Raw genomic sequence first — 19,177 nt, 5'->3', positions numbered from 1 at the left:
ATACAATCGCAACTATTTTAAGCAAATTATTTATTAATATAATAAAATTAAAAATAACATTGTACTTTGCATTTTTCTTCAAATAACGATAGCTAACAATAATTCTGTATTTTTTAATTTAAGTTTCTTTTCCTATTATTATTAAACAGTGTTTGAGTATTTCTCTGACTGACATTCCTCCCAATCTAACCCCTCCCCCCCCCCCCCCCACACCCCACACACACACATTCTACTGCCCCCATCCCTTAACCGTTGGAAAAGTTCAATACACTACACTGAAATAAAAAGATACCAGAAAGACTATTAGGTTCACAGAAAGAGAAGAAAGAAGGGAGACTACACTAGACTACAAAGGGAAGTAAAAAAAAACGTCACTGGGTTTACACATTGATGTGTAACAGATATTTATTGGATACAGACAATGCTTTACCCCGTCCAAAGGCGGTACGTTTCTTGTACAGTTCACAATGATACCATGTTGACTTGTGTCACATGCATCTTAAATGTAACCTACTGACATGACAAATGTAACCTACTGACATGACAAATGTAACCTACTGACATGACAAATGTAGCCTGTTGTAAAGATGTGTGTGCATGTTCAGCCTCTGAACGTAGAGTGAAGTTAACGCCACTCCACGTAGACTGAAGACAACGATGTAAATGGACGGACATGGAAGACGACACCCCGATGGTTTGTCTATCTGTAGGGGTGCACCACGTTTGCTGGTCAACTAGACAACGAGACGACTGCCAGTTTGTACCCAACAGGTGAATGTGTTCGTACTTGCCGCGTGTTACAGCGGTTAGATTGTACACCAGGCGTATATCCTGTTCTTATTTCACCCACACTAGACATTTACGTCAAGACTAAATAATCACTCGTTTCAAGCTCTCTATTTTTAAAACTACTGTCACCGATATTTTAATAACAGTTTTTGGTTGTCAAAAACACGCTCCGAAAATACTGTGAATCGTCAAGACGTTAAAAAAAGCTACAGTAAGTTTTAAAAAAAAAATTAAAAAAAAAAAAAAACCTTTGAATAAAAAAAAAGAATTTATAGTTGCGTCTAGTCAACAAGCCGGTGCGATATTCACCATAGTGAAACCGCAAACAGTATATGTGAGATAATTTACGTAGGCTTATAGGCTCCAGACCACCATATTTGTAACCTTATCTCCAGCGATGGTCTCTATAGCTGCAGCCCTAATGTAAGTATAGTCTCTAGACAATCATATGTTTCTGTAACCTTATCTCCAGCCATGGTCTCTATAGCTGAAGCCCTAATGTAAGTATAGTCTCTAGACAATCATATGTTTCTGTAACCTTATCTCCAGCCATGGTCTCTATAGCTGAAGCCCTAATGTAAGTATAGTCTCTAGACAATCATATGTTTCTGTAACCTTATCTCCAGCCATGGTCTCTATAGCTGCAGCCCTAATGTAAGTATAGTCTCTAGACAATCATGTGTTTCTGTAACCTTATCTCCAGCCATGGTCTCTATAGCTGCAGCCCGAATGTAAGTATAGTCTCTAGACAATCATGTGTTTCTGTAACCTTATCTCCAGCCATGGTCTCTATAGCTGCAGCCATCATGTAAGTATAGTCTCTAGACAATCATGTGTTTCTGTAACCTTATCTCCAGCCATGGTCTCTATAGCTGCAGCCCTAATGTAAGTATAGTCTCTAGACAATCATGTGTTTCTGTAACCTATCTCCAGCCATGGTCTCTATAGCTGCAGCCCTAATGTAAGTATAGTCTCTAGACAATCATGTGTTTCTGTAACCTTATCTCCAGCCATGGTCTCTATAGCTGCAGCCCTAATGTAAGTATAGTCTCTAGACAATCATGTGTTTCTGTAACCTTATCTCCAGCCATGGTCTCTATAGCTGCAGCCCTAATGTAAGTATAGTCTCTAGACAATCATGTGTTTCTGTAACCTTATCTCCAGCCATGGTCTCTATAGCTGCAGCCCTAATGTAAGTATAGTCTCTAGACAATCATGTGTTTCTGTAACCTTATCTCCAGCCATGGTCTCTATAGCTGCAGCCCTAATGTAAGTATAGTCTCTAGACAATCATGTGTTTCTGTAACCTTATCTCCAGCCATGGTCTCTATAGCTGCAGCCCTAATGTAAGTATAGTCTCTAGACAATCATGTGTTTCTGTAACCTTATCTCCAGCCATGGTCTCTATAGCTGCAGCCCTCATGTAAGTATAGTCTCTAGACAATCATGTGTTTCTGTAACCTTATCTCCAGCCATGGCTCCAGCCATGGTCTCTATAGCTGCAGCCCTCATGTAAGTATAGTCTCTAGACAATCATGTGTTTCTGTAACCTTATCTCCAGCCATGGTCTCTATAGCTGCAGCCCTAATGTAAGTATAGTCTCTAGACAATCATGTGTTTCTGTAACCTTATCTCCAGCCATGGTCTCTATAGCTGCAGCCCTCATGTAAGTATAGTCTCTAGACAATCATGTGTTTCTGTAACCTTATCTCCAGCCATGGTCTCTATAGCTGCAGCCCTAATGTAAGTATAGTCTCTAGACAATCATGTGTTTCTGTAACCTTATCTCCAGCCATGGTCTCTATAGCTGCAGCCCTAATGTAAGTATAGTCTCTAGACAATCATGTGTTTCTGTAACCTTATCTCCAGCCATGGTCTCTATAGCTGCAGCCCTAATGTAAGTATAGTCTCTAGACAATCATGTGTTTCTGTAACCTTATCTCCAGCCATGGTCTCTATAGCTGCAGCCCTAATGTAAGTATAGTCTCTAGACAATCATGTGTTTCTGTAACCTTATCTCCAGCCATGGTCTCTATAGCTGCAGCCCTAATGTAAGTATAGTCTCTAGACAATCATGTGTTTCTGTAACCTTATCTCCAGCCATGGTCTCTATAGCTGCAGCCCTAATGTAAGTATAGTCTCTAGACAATCATGTGTTTCTGTAACCTTATCTCCAGCCATGGTCTCTATAGCTGCAGCCCTAATGTAAGTATAGTCTCTAGACAATCATGTGTTTCTGTAACCTTATCTCCAGCCATGGTCTCTATAGCTGCAGCCCTCATGTAAGTATAGTCTCTAGACAATCATGTGTTTCTGTAACCTTATCTCCAGCCATGGTCTCTATAGCTGCAGCCCTAATGTAAGTATAGTCTCTAGACAATCATGTGTTTCTGTAACCTTATCTCCAGCCATGGTCTCTATAGCTGCAGCCCTAATGTAAGTATAGTCTCTAGACAATCATGTGTTTCTGTAACCTTATCTCCAGCCATGGTCTCTATAGCTGCAGCCCTAATGTAAGTATAGTCTCTAGACAATCATGTGTTTCTGTAACCTTATCTCCAGCCATGGTCTCTATAGCTGCAGCCCTAATGTAAGTATAGTCTCTAGACAATCATGTGTTTCTGTAACCTTATCTCCAGCCATGGTCTCTATAGCTGCAGCTCTCATGTAAGTATAGTCCCCAGACAGGGCAATAATGTGCGTGTTACCTTATCAGCAAGACTGCCGCCCTAGGTCTTTCAGCTGTAATTAAAATGGTCCTTAGCTCGGTACAGGGATCTAATACAATGGGACGGGCGACATTCGGTCGTTGGCCAACAATAGACGGGAAATGAAAAATAAACAAGAAGAAAAAAAAAAGGACATAAAAATAATAAACAGGATCAAGGCAGTCAATATATTGTTAGGCAGACAAGACAGATAGCTGTACACAGCGCTGGGGCCCACAACACACTCCACACGTTCGGCCGGCTTCAATGGGACTATTTATAGGGCATACACAAGACGTCAACTTGAAATTAATTAGCTTGATAAGGGGAAAATAACATCAGAATTTCAGGGCACGGCTGTTAATATACCAGTTAATGTGTATAAAACATGTATCCTTATCCATGTTTACTTTAAGTAGTTACCTATTTCCTATGTTATGTAAGATGTTCTCCATATAATTTGTAACGTTTGGCCGATGGATCTAAAATCTAATAAAATTCCCCATGGAATTTGTAACACATTCCTCATGTGTCGTATACCATTCTCTATGTAACTTGTGACATATTGGCAATATATCTAATAACATTCCCTGTGAAATTTGTAACATATTCACTATGTTTAACTAACATACTCTCTAAGTAGCTAGTAACATAATACCCTTGTATCTAATAACGGTCCCTATCTAGTATAATTCTCCATGCAACCAGAGTTTCTTCTAGGCATCTCTTCGGAGGGGGGGGGGGGCGCGAAGAAAGTCTACCACCCTCCCCCCACCCGAACGAAATGGAATTTATATAGAAAATATATACTTTTAACGATGTCCCCCCCCCCCCTCCCCCGGAGAAAAACGTCTGGAAGAAACACTGCATGCAACACTCGCTACATATTGTCCATGTAACTCACAACTTATTGTCCATGACAACATATTGTCCATGTAACTCACAACATATTGTCATACTGTCCATGTAAATCACAACAAATTGCCCATGTAACTCACAACATATTGTCCAATAAACTCACAATATACTGTCATACTGTCCTTGTAACTCACAACATACTGTCCATGTAACTCACAATATACTGTCATACTGCCCATGTAACTCACAACATATTGTCCATGTAACTCACAACATATTGTCATACTGTCCATGTAACTCACAACATATTGTCCATGTAACTCACAACATATTGTCATACTGTCCATGTAACTCACAACATATTGTCCAATAAACTCACAATATACTGTCATACTGTCCATGTAACTCACAACATATTGTCTATGTAACTCACAATATACTGTCATACTGTCCATGTAACTCACAACATATTGTCCAATAAACTCACAATATACTGTCATACTGTCCATGTAACTCACAACATATTGTCTATGTAACTCACAATATACTGTCATACTGTCCATGTAACTCACAACATACTGTCCATGTAACTCACAACATACTGTCCATGTAACTCACAACATACTGTCCATGTAACTCACAACATACTGTCCATGTAACTCACAACATACTGTCCATGTAACTCACAACATACTGTCCATGTAACTCACAACATACTGTCCATGTAACTCACAACATATTGTCCATGTAACTCACAATATATTGTCCATGTAACTCACAACATACTGTCCATGTAACTCACAACATACTGTCCATGTAACTCACAACATATTGTCCATGTAACTCACAACATACTGTCCATGTAACTCACAACATACTGTCCATGTAACTCACAACATACTGTCCATGTAACTTACAACATATTGTCCATGTAACTCACAACATACTGTCCATGTAACTCACAACATACTGTCCATGTAACTCACAACATATTGTCCATGTAACTCACAATATATTGTCCATGTAACTCACAACATATTGTCCATGTAACTCACAACATACTGTCCATGTAACTCACAACATATTGTCCATGTAACTCACAACATACTGTCCATGTAACTCACAACATACTGTCCATGTAACTCACAACATACTGTCCATGTAACTCACAACATATTGTCCATGTAACTCACAACATATTATCCATGTAACTCACAACATATTCACTTGTTTCGCTCCAATATTTCACACACTCTATTTAGCCAACACGTTTCCTGTGGGCCTCTTCAATCAATCTAAGTTATAAAATAGCTCTCAAAAACTTGAGCGATGCTTTCAAAAACTCACATCCAAATAGTTTCGAATGTCTAAAAAATTCTGCCAGGCATTGGCCGGTAAAAGAAAATTTGATTCCCGCCATCATATTCACATCTATGTCGATTCTCTTCCACCCCACCCCCCCCCCCCTCTCCCCCCGTTTCGCGGTCTCCCCCACGTTCACGTCTGGGCAAATGAATAACGGTGAAGATGAGCGTGACAAGCAGAACTGGAGAGATTGTTTAAGTCCAATCATATGTCTGCAGTAGGATCAATAGTGCAATTTCCGCCATCATAGGACCCAGCCGTGGTCTCTCATCTTTTTGCACGTAACCAATTCCAGCAACATTAAAGTCGAGTTTATATTTATTGACGCCCCGTGTCTCTTTAACGCACAAACTCCAGTTTCTTGGGCTTTGTTTTTGTTTGCGACAATACAAGCTTTTAATGTTGACAAAAAAAAAATAGACTCGACAGCCGAGGGACAGTTTTAAATTATTGAACAAACATTTCAAGTGCTTAGATGAGAAAAGCCGAACCATATTTAATGAATGGCATGTAGCTCTGTTAAAAGCTCGGGTTTAAAATTAAAGGGAGAAAAAAAAAGGAATATTTAAAGTTCTAAATGAACTTTACATTGCAAAAGAGTAGGCCAAAAAGGTAATTTAAACATTGGCTCGATTGGAATTTAAAAATGGTTTTAAATACGCGGTATTAGCTTCAACAAAAATTATGAGATTGTGTTTATTTTGACGCATCAACAATAGCATGAATAATATAACGAAGGTAAAAACGATACAATTCATTAACTAAAGATACATCCTTTCATTTAATAGCATATAAGGCATTCATTACACTCTAATTTATAAGGAAACTTTTGAAGCTTATTTTTGGGTTCCTTCTTCAGTTACTTTTTTTTAACGTGTAGGCCTATATCCAATAGCATTTGAAGGTAATAGATAAAAGAGATAATCCACTTAAGACTGTAGGTATTTTTAAAAAATCTACTTATGACTGGAGGTATTTAAAAAAATCTACTTATGACTGTAGGTATTTTTAAAAAATCTACTTATGACTGGAGGTATTTTTTTAAAATCTACTTATGGCAACAGGAAGGTTGCCTCCAGATTGGGCGCAAGTTGTCATGTCTAATCATAACAATGTTACTGTCTTTCACATGGCCGGCAGTTACTCACGTGCTGGTCATACAGCCAACATAATTCAATTTACCAGGGAACCCATTTCCACTTGCCGTACGGGGCCGGGGCGACATTTGGCGGACTATGGGTGTTGTATTAGCTAAGTCTGTGAACTCGCGTAATGAACCAGCGCTCAGTTTCTCACTCCACTGGCCGAGCCAGGGAAGGAAAACTGACAGCAAGAAACCTAGTGCGCCCCCCTGCACCTTCTCCTAATTCAACACTGAGGGAAGATGAGTTTTTTCTGCTCTGATTCAAATCATGGTCTCCGCCAGCCTATTCTCTAGAGTTCTTTCACTCGACCACCTCCCCTCTCCCAGCTAATCTGATAGTTAATGAAGATTGATCCAGGCCTCTTTACTCCCGGACTCCTTCCTCCCTGTTGCAGTCCTTTGACTAATGGATTGCGCTTTAGCGGTATCCAGCCTCCCAGTGTCTGCTGTATCAGGCAAGCGAGGACTGGAATGCCCAGTTGATTTTTTCACACCCCACCCACCCTCTATTCCTAGGGGGAATTCTAGTACTTAAATGTTGTTAACTTTTTGAGACGCCACCCTCTTCAAATGCTTTAAAATTTGTGTACATAGTCATGTTTGAGGAATTTGAAGAATATATACTTAAAATGTATTTTAATTACAATATTAGGAGTACTGAGATCAGGTAATGTTTACTTTTCTAAGCCTGTATTATACAACGTAAACATTTTTGTAAGAGAAGGGGGGGGGGGGGGGACTTGGATTAAAAACTCAGTAGTGTATTTCAAACAGGACTTACCTCATGTCGCAGTGGAATGTAGCTGAGACTCTCTATAATGTTGGACCTTATGTCTTCCCCAGCTTGTAGAGGAGAAGCTTGGGTGTCCTCCAGTGGAGCGTGAGCGTTGAGCTGTAGGGCCAGCTGTGTGAGGGACTCGAGCAGGTCATAGCTGGAATCTTCGTACACCGAGCTGGCCGCCAGTCTGTGCAGGGTGATGGATTCATTGCTGGAACACAGAAAACCAACGTGGAAATACTTTTAAAACGTCTGTTTGTGTCAGTCGTGCTGAAGCTTATTTATGTACGGCTTCAACGCTAAACCATTGATTGCCACCAGTCGATATCTCCAAGTATAAAATTGATTTTTCTGTCTAAAATCACGGGACCGACGAAATTTATCTTAGACACTTAGATAATCAATAAATCTAAGTTAGGGGATGATATGAACAGGTTTACCCTTTCGAATTAAATACATGAAGGGCAATGTGGGCAATCAGATAAGAAACAGAAACGAAATCTAAAATAGGAATAAATAGCATGATTAAATAATTCTGTACCTATGTACAGAGTTTCCTTCAGGCCTCTCTTCGTGCCCCACCCTCCCCCACCGAACGAAATAGAAAAAATGTGTTATGTATAATTTCTAAAGAAAATATATACTTTAACTAGTGTCACCCCCTCCCGCTTCAGAGAAAAATGTCCGAAATAAACACTGCTGTGTATCGTCGGGAGAATAACAGTAGCATTAACATTATTACCAATTATACTCACGGACAGCGGGTTCTAGTTATTTTATCAGTCACAGTAAAGAGCCGACACGTTTTTTATAAGATATTAAGTGCTAACTACAATTAAGAAAATGACTATATTTAGGACATAGAAAACTAAAATTTCTGGTAAACTATGGTTTGTGGGTGAGTGGATGACAGTGGTGGGGAAACGATTTAAAAGAGAACCAGGGAGAAAAATCCATTGAAGTTTGAATGTAATTTATCCCAGGAACTAACATGACGCAGTGTTGACGGTCTAGCCACACGCCACATCAGATGGCATGACTGCTCTAGGAGCAAATGGAAGCAAACGTGACATGATGATACTGGCTGACGTTTCAAACTCTACGTAAACATCACGCAATCGACACTCTATCTAGTCAAAGGTTGGGAAGGGGGGGGGGGGGGTGGTTTACATTCACAATGCCGTGTGATACACATTGTTTCACTTTAAAGAAAAGAAACAAGCGAAAATAAAACGTTCATTAAACTCTCTCAGACGCCAATGTACACAAACTTTATGACAGCACTGTACCGAACTATAAACATACACACGCTCACACACATACACGAATGCACACACACGCACGCACACACACATGCACGCACTAACACACAACCTAGAGAGAAAAAGTAGCTCCGATACTTCGGTAAACGTTAAGAGTAGGTCTGACACATTAGTGCGGTAAACTTAGATATGTGTTTGGGAATATCAGACACCTCCAAACAGTGGTACATTCGAGTAGTTATGACACATGGGCGCACAGTAATATACTACAGTAGTTATGATATATCTATAGTGATAGTAGTAATGTAGTCTACTACATTGGTCCAGCGACACATTAGAGTAGTTGTGACACATCTGCACACAGCGACACATTATAGTAGTTGTGACACCTCTGCACACTGCGACACATTATAGTAGTTTTGACACATCTGCACAAAGCGACACATTATAGTAGTTGTGACACAACTGCACACAGCTACACATTATAGTAGTTGTGACACAACTGCACACAGCGACACATTAGAGTAGTTATGACACACCTGTACACAGCGGCACATTAGTTATGACACACCTGCACACAGCGACACATTAGAGCAGTTGTGACACACCTGCACACAGCGGTACAGAAGAGCAGTTGCGACACATCTGCACACAACGGCACATTAGAGTAGTTATGACACACCTGTACACAGCGGCACATTAGTTATGACACATCTGCACACAGCGGCACATTAGAGTAGTCAGTTTTGACACATCTCCACACTAGAATAGTTTTGACACATTTGTATACCGTGATAGATGAGACTAGTTATGACACCCTAGTACACGGCGATACATTAGAGCAGTTGTGGCACGTGGCGAGGCAATATAAACTGGCTTAGCAAATGATATTCGAGCATTAATACAACCATCGATCGCTTTGGTCATACTCATCAATTTGTTGACACTTCGCTGGAGGGAAAATCTCTATGCGCATTTAACTCAGCGAAATCAATGTGGCCTATGTAACATTACTCTTTAAAAAAGTATTTTCCCACAATAAGCAGAGATGTTTAATAAGTTGTTTTATTAAATGACCACTACTACAGCCGATGAGTTTGCCTGTGTCAGTTGTGCTAAGCCATGCACTAGTGTGTAGGTGGTTGCTAGTAAACGCAGCAAATGTCGGTTTCTTGTGGCCCCCCACTCCTGGCTATTTATACAGGCAAACCTGTGTCGCCTGGCCTGTTCAAACAGCCACATCCTCGGCCATTGATCAAACAAACCCGAGTTCAGGCCTGCCAGTCAAATTAACTCGCTGTCCAGGCTACACATTATTGCTACATATCTCACCTACAGGCCCAGTAGGCAATCATATTGCTGTCTATACCCATTCATTTTTAATAGGTGAACATAGTAGAATAAAGCTATAGTAAGTGTGATATCTTTGCTCTCCTCCACGCTGACGTCAAATATCCATTCTAATGATGGGCCCAACTATGCATCGTGTAAGCTAATCACCACGTAAGCATGCCAAAGTCAAATCCAGCCATACTTCTTCAAGCTGAGGCCTGCGTACACCAAACCTCAGCCGCTGTGGTGCAGGGGTCCGCTGTACAATGGATGGACACCTCGAACCAAGCTCAGGTTACTGATACAAGGACGGCTTGACTAGCAACGTAAATCACTGATTCAGCTGTCACTTTCCAACGGCCTGTTATGCTAGGCACACAACGCTTAGCGTTATCCGATCGACGCTAGCAAGAAAATTATCTTACCCTCAGAGCCTTTCCCCAACAGGCGATTCACGGGCACAAAGGCGACATTGTTCAATTCCTAATACCAAGATCAAAAGCTGGTAGAGTTTTGTCAAGGGGCGCCCCACCATACAAAGGCCCGTTTGTCAGATGACGGAAAGGCTTTGTCTCATTCAAGGCCAATCTAAACCAGCTAATTTCATCATTTGTAATCAGCCACAGCATTCTTTGATTCTACTCACAGATTTTAATGTGACTTATTTACCTGACCTGTTAAAGATTGTATGTGCTTGTTTAGTGTATATATATATATATATATATATATATATATATATATATATATATATAGAGAGAGAGAGAGAGAGAGAGAGAGAGAGAGAGAGAGAGAGAGAGAGAGAGAGAGAGAGAGAGAGAGAGAGGGATGGATGGATGGATGGATGGATGGATGGATGGATGGATGGATGGATGGATGGATGGATGGATGGATGGATGGATGGATGGATGGACGGACGGACGGACAGACGGACGGTCAGATAGACCTAGGCACAGACACAGATATACATAGATCAATAGATATGATTGTATGAGATCCATTTTCCAAGCGAAGTGAATTCAAGTGAAAAACGTAGGCCCTACGTTAAAATATCCTTTTGAAAAGAACTAGCACCGAGTTAAAGTTCAAATGCGCTATTAAAGCTTGGATATTTCGCTTGGTTAACACTACGTGTGTAGTTCGTGCCATTTTTTTTACTAGTTTGTAGTGGTCGGATCGAGTAACATGCGGAGAGTTTATAAAGAAGGTTTTAATGTCAGTAGAGCTGTGTTGCCTGTTCATGTGAAAAATTGTCATCATGCAAAGACCAATGCGTTGGATTGTTGACTGCATTGAATGCTAGTTATCACGCTAGATGCCTATATCATAAAGGCCTAGGTAGAACAATGAGTGCTAGTTATCACGCTAGATGACTATACCATACAGGCCTAGGTAGAACAATGAGTGCTAGTTATCACACTAGATGCCTATACCATACAGGCCTAGGTAGAACAATGAGTGCTAGTTATCACGCTAGATGCCTATACCATACAGGCCTAGCAGGGGCGTAGCGAGGGGGGGGTGCGGACCGCACCGGGTGACACCATTTAGGGGGTGACACCAAGGCAAAAAATAACAAAATATATAGAGAAAAACTCGAGGGGGGGGGGGGGGTGCAAATCGAAAGTTTGAGGGGGGGGGGGGGTGCAAATCGAAAACTTGAGGGGGGGGGCAAATCGAAAATTTGAAAGTTTGTCCCTGGGAAGGGTCTCTATGCCTCTGGGGGGGGGGGGTGACACCATTAAGTGCCGCACCGGGTGACACCCGACCTCGCTACGCCACTGAGGCCTAGGTAGAACAATGAGTGCTAGTTATCACGCTAGACGCCTATACCATACAGGCCTAGGTAGAACAATGAGTGCTAGTTATCACGCTAGATGCCTATACCATACAGGCCTAGGTAGAACAATGAGTGCTAGTTATCACGCTAGAAGCCTATACCATACAGGCCTAGGTAGAAGGCTTCTCCCAACCAGTCGAGTCGCCAGTAAGAAGTGTCCAACACACAAGCACGCGACTGAAGACAACAGCACTTGACCACAAGCAAAAGCATACCTTTCTGCTAGCCAGCAATGTAGCTCGGGGTTCTTGAAGCTGTCGAGTGGAACACTTCTCACCTCGCAGTTCCAGCCCCCGTTATGTTTGCTCAATTATTCACGACATTTAGAACAAGAGAGGAGGTGCTAAGAGGTTCTGCTGCTTACAAAAAGTTTTCTATTCTTCGAAGTATACATTCCAAAATGTTTGCATTCACGGCGATAACGATCTTTAATATGAGAAGTATTGATCCCCCCCCCCCCCCCCCCCCGCTCCCCACCCATGGTCAATGCAATATACCTACAAGTGTTTTTACGATATGATACGTGAACAATGGGAATATTTGACTGATCACATTGTCATTTATGACGTGTTATATACTGGGCTACCAGCAGTTTTCTTACTACCGTTCCCACGCCGCTCGTGCATTTTTCATTACAATGAGTGCTGTTATTTGATCGAATGTCACACATTAAGTTGATAAAAATTGAGATAATTTTTTTTGTTAAAATGTTATTGAAGTTGTATTATGTTTAAATCGCTACATGTAATTGAAGTTGTATTATGTTTAAATCGCTACATGTAATTGAAGTTGTATTATTTTTAAATCGATACATGTAATTGAAGTTGTATTATGTTTAAATCGCTACATGTAATTGAAGTTGTATTATGTTTAAATCGCTACATGTAATTGAAGTTGTATTATGTTTAAATCGCTACATGTAATTGAAGTTGTATTATGTTTAAATCGCTACATGTAATTGAAGTTGTATTATGTTTAAATCGCTACATGTAATTAAAGTTGTATTATGTTTAAATCGCATACATGTAATTGCAGTTGTATTATGTTTAAATCGCATACATGTAATTGCAGTTGTATTATTTTTAAATCGCTTCTAGCAAAAGTAAAAACGTGGCGGATGTAAGAAAATAAATACAGCCTCACATTATAAAAGGTAGTGCCTACATGAAACTATCCTATATGGTAGTGCCTACATGAAACTACCCTATATGGTAGTGCCTACATGAAACTACCCTATATGGTAGTGCCTACATGAAACTAACCTGTTGCGTAGTGCCTACATGAAACTACCCCATATGGTAGTGCCTACATGAAACTACCCTATAAGGTAGTGCCTACATGAAACTAACCTGTTGGGTAGTGCCTACATGAAACTACCCTATATGGTAGTGCCTACATGAAAATACCATATATGGTAGTGCCTACATGAAACCACCCTGTTTGGTAGTGCCTACATGAAACCACCCTATTTGGTAGTGCCTACATGAAACCACCCTGTTTCGCTATTTAGTTCTATAACATGTGGTTGCCTTCAATATATTTGATTCAACAATAGTTAGATTCATCAACAGTTAGATTCAACAATAGTTAGATTCAACAATAGAATAATCAAAAGTTAGATTTAACAATAGTTAGATTTAACAATAGTTAGATTCAACAATAGTTAGATTCAACAATAGTTAGATTCAACAATAGTTAGATTCAACAATAGAATAATCAATAGTTAGATTCAACAATAGTTAGATTCAACAATAGTTAGATTCAACAATAGTTAGATTCAACAATAGTTAGATTCAACAATAGAATAATCAATAGTTAGATTCAACAATAATTAGATTCAACAATAGTTAGATTCAACAATAGTTAGATTCAACAATACTTAGATTCAACAATACTTAGATTCAACAATAGAATAATCAATAGTTAGATTCAACAATAGTTAGATTCAACAATAGTTAGATTCAACAAAAGTTAGATTCAACAATAGTTAGATTCAACAATAGTTAGATTCAACAATAGATTCAACAATAGTTAGATTCAACAATAGCTAGATTCATCAACAGTTAGATTCAACAATAGTTAGATTCATCAATATTTAGATTCATCAATCATCTTCCTGACAGACCTTCTTTATTTCTAGCGAATCTTAACCTGGCCTATTGGTGAACACATGGGTTATGTGTAAGTTTTTGGATCTACGGCGCTGATAACTTATGAGTTTGTAGCCGACCAACAGGTGGGCAACAGACTGTCTTGTTCATAAGACGTTCATGTCTTTTATGGTCGTCATAAGACGTTCATATAGACTGTCTTGTATGGTAGTCTTAAGACGTTCATATAGACTGTCTTGTATGGTCGTCTTAAGACGCTCATATAGACTGTCTTGTATGGTCGTCATAAGACGTTCATATAGACTGTCTTGTATGGTCGTCTTAAGAAAATCGGGGGATTTTGGTTAGCTATTATGCGCTAACTCGCCCAACCAAAGCATTCTCTTACAATCAATGTGTTAAAACAAAAACGACTAAAGATTATATATAACAAATATATTTCAAAAATGTGTGAGAATCAGTTGTGATTGTTTTTGTCAAACATCTATTTGCAGTATCAAAAGAAATGTTTGCGATCTAACAATAAATGATGATTAATAATACAGCCACTTAATAAAGTGATAGATTTGCCTAAGGAACTTCTAAAAATAATACTTGCCCCCCCCCCACCCCTTTTCCCAATCCACACACAGACACTGATGAATTAAAATGAAATGTTTTCCACTTCTCAAACAAATAACATCGGTAAAATCATTTAAACTTCACAGTGTGATTGATGTGTCTGCTGTCACAAACTTGTTATATCCACCCCCCCCCCCCCACCCACCCACCCACCATGTGCAAATGTCGCCCACCCACCGAGCTCCCTACACTACTATTTATTGAAACAGCACTTCATTAATATCCAGGGTGAATCTGGAGCCAGAACAGACGGGTGAAGATGAACCTTTTACAACCAGCGCAGAATGTTACCAACTCTTCTAATGCTCCTATTAAAACTATCCACTGAAACAGTCTAAATATACCTCGAGATTTTGAGTCCACATTCCCGTGAAGCCGCACCTTGAGTAAACACTCGGACCTGTCATACCCCCCTCACTGGGAGCAGGACCTCTTTTATCAAAAGATCAGAGAGAGAGAAGAAGGGAGAGAGAGAGAGAGAGAGAGAGAGAGAGAGAGAGAGAGAGAGAGAGAGAGAGTTGTACATTCTTCCATTATGATATTTAAAGCTTCCTTTTGTTATCAGATAAACTTCAAGCATTTCTACACACACTTGCTGGGCATTCAATGCGCAAAAAAATGAATTTTAAATTTTAATTGTGGCATTAGTTTTACACGTGAGAAAATAAGACTGAATAATCTTGTCCATAATAAAGGGATTTGTCGTGATTAGCAAGGCTGCGTAGATCTCATCTTCGGCATGGGTCGGTGTGTGCATGACTACATCGTTTAATCACACCATAAGCCCGGCATCTAGAGCCCTGCTATTGTGGCTGCTGCTCCACACTTTGATGCTGTCAAGTTTCCTAGCATCGCATTTCTAAGAACACAGTCACATTGTCAACTAGAAGAAAAACAGCATCTAATATTTTAAGTGGACTCGAGTCTACTGGGATGGGAGATTTTTTTTTTTTAAACCGAAGAATTTTAATACCTGTTTAAAATCTTAACAAGCTGATACGTCGAAGGTTGCAATAAATTACGCAGCTGTTTCATTATTTTAAAAAAAAAACTGCAATATGATTTTCTAGTGGAAAGTGTCACACCTGTTTGTATTTAGATCTATGTGTAAGCTACACAAACAGGTCGGTGAGCCAGAAGTGTGAGAAACAATACAGTGTAGGCGAGCACACGACTAACTGCGGGTAACTAACACGGACACTGGTACTAGAACAGCACTAATCAAGTACTGCTGCGGTAACGATCGGGCTCCATAAGGGAGGGAAATCAATGGCAAGGTTTTACTACCACATAATAAAACATGCCCTGAGCACAGGGGACGCAACCATTCGCGAATAGTTTTTCTAAAGTTCATAGAAAGAAAGGGGATCATTCGGCTAGGTTTTTGTATTTTTGTTTATACACATTCATTACTGTTAGATCTATTCTACAAATATAAGCTCACAACAATATAAATAATTCTATACAAAAAAAGTCAGCTCACATCACTACACATACACGAGCTATCAAATATCTGAAAGCAACGGCTGTGTTTGACAGGTTGCTCAGGTGGGCGCAGATACAATTGGTTTGATTCAAACAGTACTGACACTGAAAGCTGTGTGTTGGGGAAGGGGTGAGGGGGGCGTTCGTGACAAAATGGCTTATAGAATACAGCAAGCCTAAAACTATACCATTCCCCAGATGAGCCTAACAAAAGAGGAACAAAAGCAAGATAACAAGTGCTAACACTAATAAGGCCCTATCAGCAGACCGATGACAACAAGCCCTCCTGTTATTTTAACCCAGTTAGTATTGTCACACTGCCGGTACCTGGCGTGTAGAACTCCACTAAGGCTCTGACAGTGTAACAGGTGGGCGCACACAATGTGAGACTAGGTAAAAACATGATCAAGTCAAATACTTACAGGAAGGTTTCCAACGTCTTGTCCCCAGTTGTGTTGTGACGCGGGCCCTCGGTGAGAATCGAAGTGCTACAGATCAAAGTTCTGGCCCCCAACCTGTTCAACACCGCGACGTGTAGCTGCACTGCAATAGGACGAAATAGCCAGAGTCAATATTTGGAGGGAAATCCAAACAGAGGTAGCTTTCTATGCAATTCCCTTATTGGGACCATATGCTTTTTTTGTGCCGAGGGAAAAGGGGGTTGGTTCTGCCTTAGGCACGAGCATGACAGTGAGAGAAGTCTATCCGATTGTCCCAGGGCACGGTATCGCCAGCACGGCTTTATGGACGGGACGTGGGGGGAAGTCTTCCGCTTGCTGTCCGCTTGTTTGCCCTGGCCACTCGCTCAATTTCGCTGTCTATTGATTGATTTTTATTTTGGGGACGGGAGTGGGGGAGGGGTGTTGACGGGGGGGGGGGGGGGAGTTTTGGGTATTCCAAATGGAACAATAGGAGCAAACTGTGCTTTAAACTAAGCCAATAGCCGTGTCGACCAAAAGCAAAGTGAGCTAACAAGAACGGCCTGCTTATGACGAGCAGCCAGAGAGAAGTGCCGAGAACATTGAAGCTGATGATAGAATGTTACAAGGGCATGCCAATCACACATTCTCACTGGCTTACGCTCGGGGAAAATATGAATCCTTTTTATTATTAATTATTTCATCCCCAAAAAAGTATTTCGGGTCTAAGTTAATAAGTAAATTCGCATTTAAACTTTATAATTTGGTGCATAATTTAATAAGATTGTAAGGAATCTATATATATAATTCTCTTCTTCGAGCCGTTAGAAAACAAGCTGCAAACGCTCTCCCTACCTCCCCACCCCTACATGGTTTTAGTGAGCTGTGTTCACTCTAAATGTTTACAAGCAGAGCCAACGATTTTAAACGTAGGGGGGGGGGAGGAGGGGGGAGGGAAGGAAGGGGGGGGGGGGGGTTATGGTCCTTAACGAGCTACTTATAGTGTTTTAAAGAAATATTTTCAGTGTCAGCGTTGGTACTGTCGAATTCACAAATTATGAATTATTGAAAATTAGAAACAACTAAATAGCGGCGTATGTTATGCCGCGGGCCGGCTCGTATCTTAATATTTTAAACATGTATTATTTTTAGATTTTAGATAATTTTTTAGGCGTGGTCAAATGGTAGATCATACGAATGCATGAGTCCACTCGGCTTTGAATGGTACCTGACTCACGTTGGGGGAAGTAAAGGCGGCTGGACACAGTGCTGACCACACTACCTCTTTATGTTCCGAGGTCAGAGAAACAAGTGAACTCGATTTCAGTTACCCCAGGTACCGAAAGGGGACTTTAACTTTTACTAACAAAATAATTGATACATACATTATTTAAAGTTTAAATGTTTTAAACTTGTTTGAACTTGTTGTATGCATTAATTAACAAAGAGGTTCTCTTTTTTTTAAGGTAGCTATTTAATGCCAGGTGTGGATAATGGGTGCATTAAACATGACATTTAAGTTACAAAAGAGAGCTGTGCAAAGCTTGGTAAAGTTAATTAAAATTATATCTGATTATCACTGCAAGGAAGAAAATTAAATAAATTTAAACAGTTTTTTTTTAAATTAGCAAATAAAATCTATTTGTGCATGAGTTCGTATTTATCTGTGTTCACTATTTCGAATATCTAGGAAAAGTGAACATGTAAAAAGCCTCGAATCTCTAACCAGCACAGAGTAAAACTGTACATCTAAAGATGTGACTGACATGTTGAACGGAGCGTCTATTGACACAGCCATTAACAGTTACGTGCTGCCACCAGTGAGGTTTGCTTAAGTAGAACCAAGATAACTCTCTCGGCTTCATTAGGGTGAACACATTTCTCCCTCTAGATATTCTATTTCCTCCAGTTCAATGTTTCACTTCTATACCTGACTTGGTTATCAAATCAGCAGTTCCCGAATGTTTGAAGGACACCCAGACTTTCACAAGCGCGCATGTCAATCAGATCTCAGGTACAGAGCATTGAACTGACTGGACTATATGGTTAGAATGTAAACACCGAATCTTTACGGTGTCTTTACCAACACACAGTCGAATGAAAATCCAGATGTAAACAATAAGTTTGATACTATTCACCGTGTAGTTAGCCGTGCAACGAATCTGCTGGCTAGGCTACAGGTTGACAGAGTGTTCTAATCAGGAAACCATATGACGCTTGACAGGTTACATCCAGAACTGAGCGTAGCCGGGGACGTTGACAGAGATGTTAGGAGAGGAAATGAGAATGTGGGGGAGAAAAGGGAGGGGGGGAGACCGGAGAAGAAGTGATTGGAAAAAAAACAGATCTTTTCAATGAAGTGTGTAGGAGGAGATTGATTTTTTTAAAATCTAGTTTAAATAATAGATTGGATTTTCGATCAAAGATCAAATATAAACCAGCCTAAGGAGCCTCTTTGTTATTCAATT

General features: G+C 40.2%; 1 protein-coding gene across 3 annotated transcripts in view; it reads right to left on the bottom strand.

Moving 5' to 3' along the window:
• LOC131937260 (polycystin-1-like protein 1) overlaps positions 1–19,177 on the bottom strand; it is a 94,467-nt gene that overhangs the window by 45,102 nt on the left and 30,188 nt on the right. For all 3 annotated transcript variants that reach the window (XM_059294546.1, XM_059294548.1, XM_059294547.1), the window contains exons 15-16: positions 16,713–16,833; positions 7,646–7,853 (exon numbers count right to left, since the gene is read on the bottom strand). In XM_059294546.1, the coding sequence (XP_059150529.1) occupies positions 7,646–7,853; positions 16,713–16,833 (329 nt within the window). The remainder of the gene's footprint in view (positions 1–7,645; positions 7,854–16,712; positions 16,834–19,177) is intronic.

This window comes from Physella acuta, unplaced genomic scaffold (assembly GCF_028476545.2).
Source record: "Physella acuta isolate Inbredline_101_S28 unplaced genomic scaffold, ASM2847654v3 ptg000205l, whole genome shotgun sequence".
NCBI lineage: Eukaryota > Metazoa > Mollusca > Gastropoda > Physidae > Physella > Physella acuta.
Note: the sequence above shows the minus strand (reverse complement) of the source record. Positions and strands in the feature narration are given on the sequence as shown.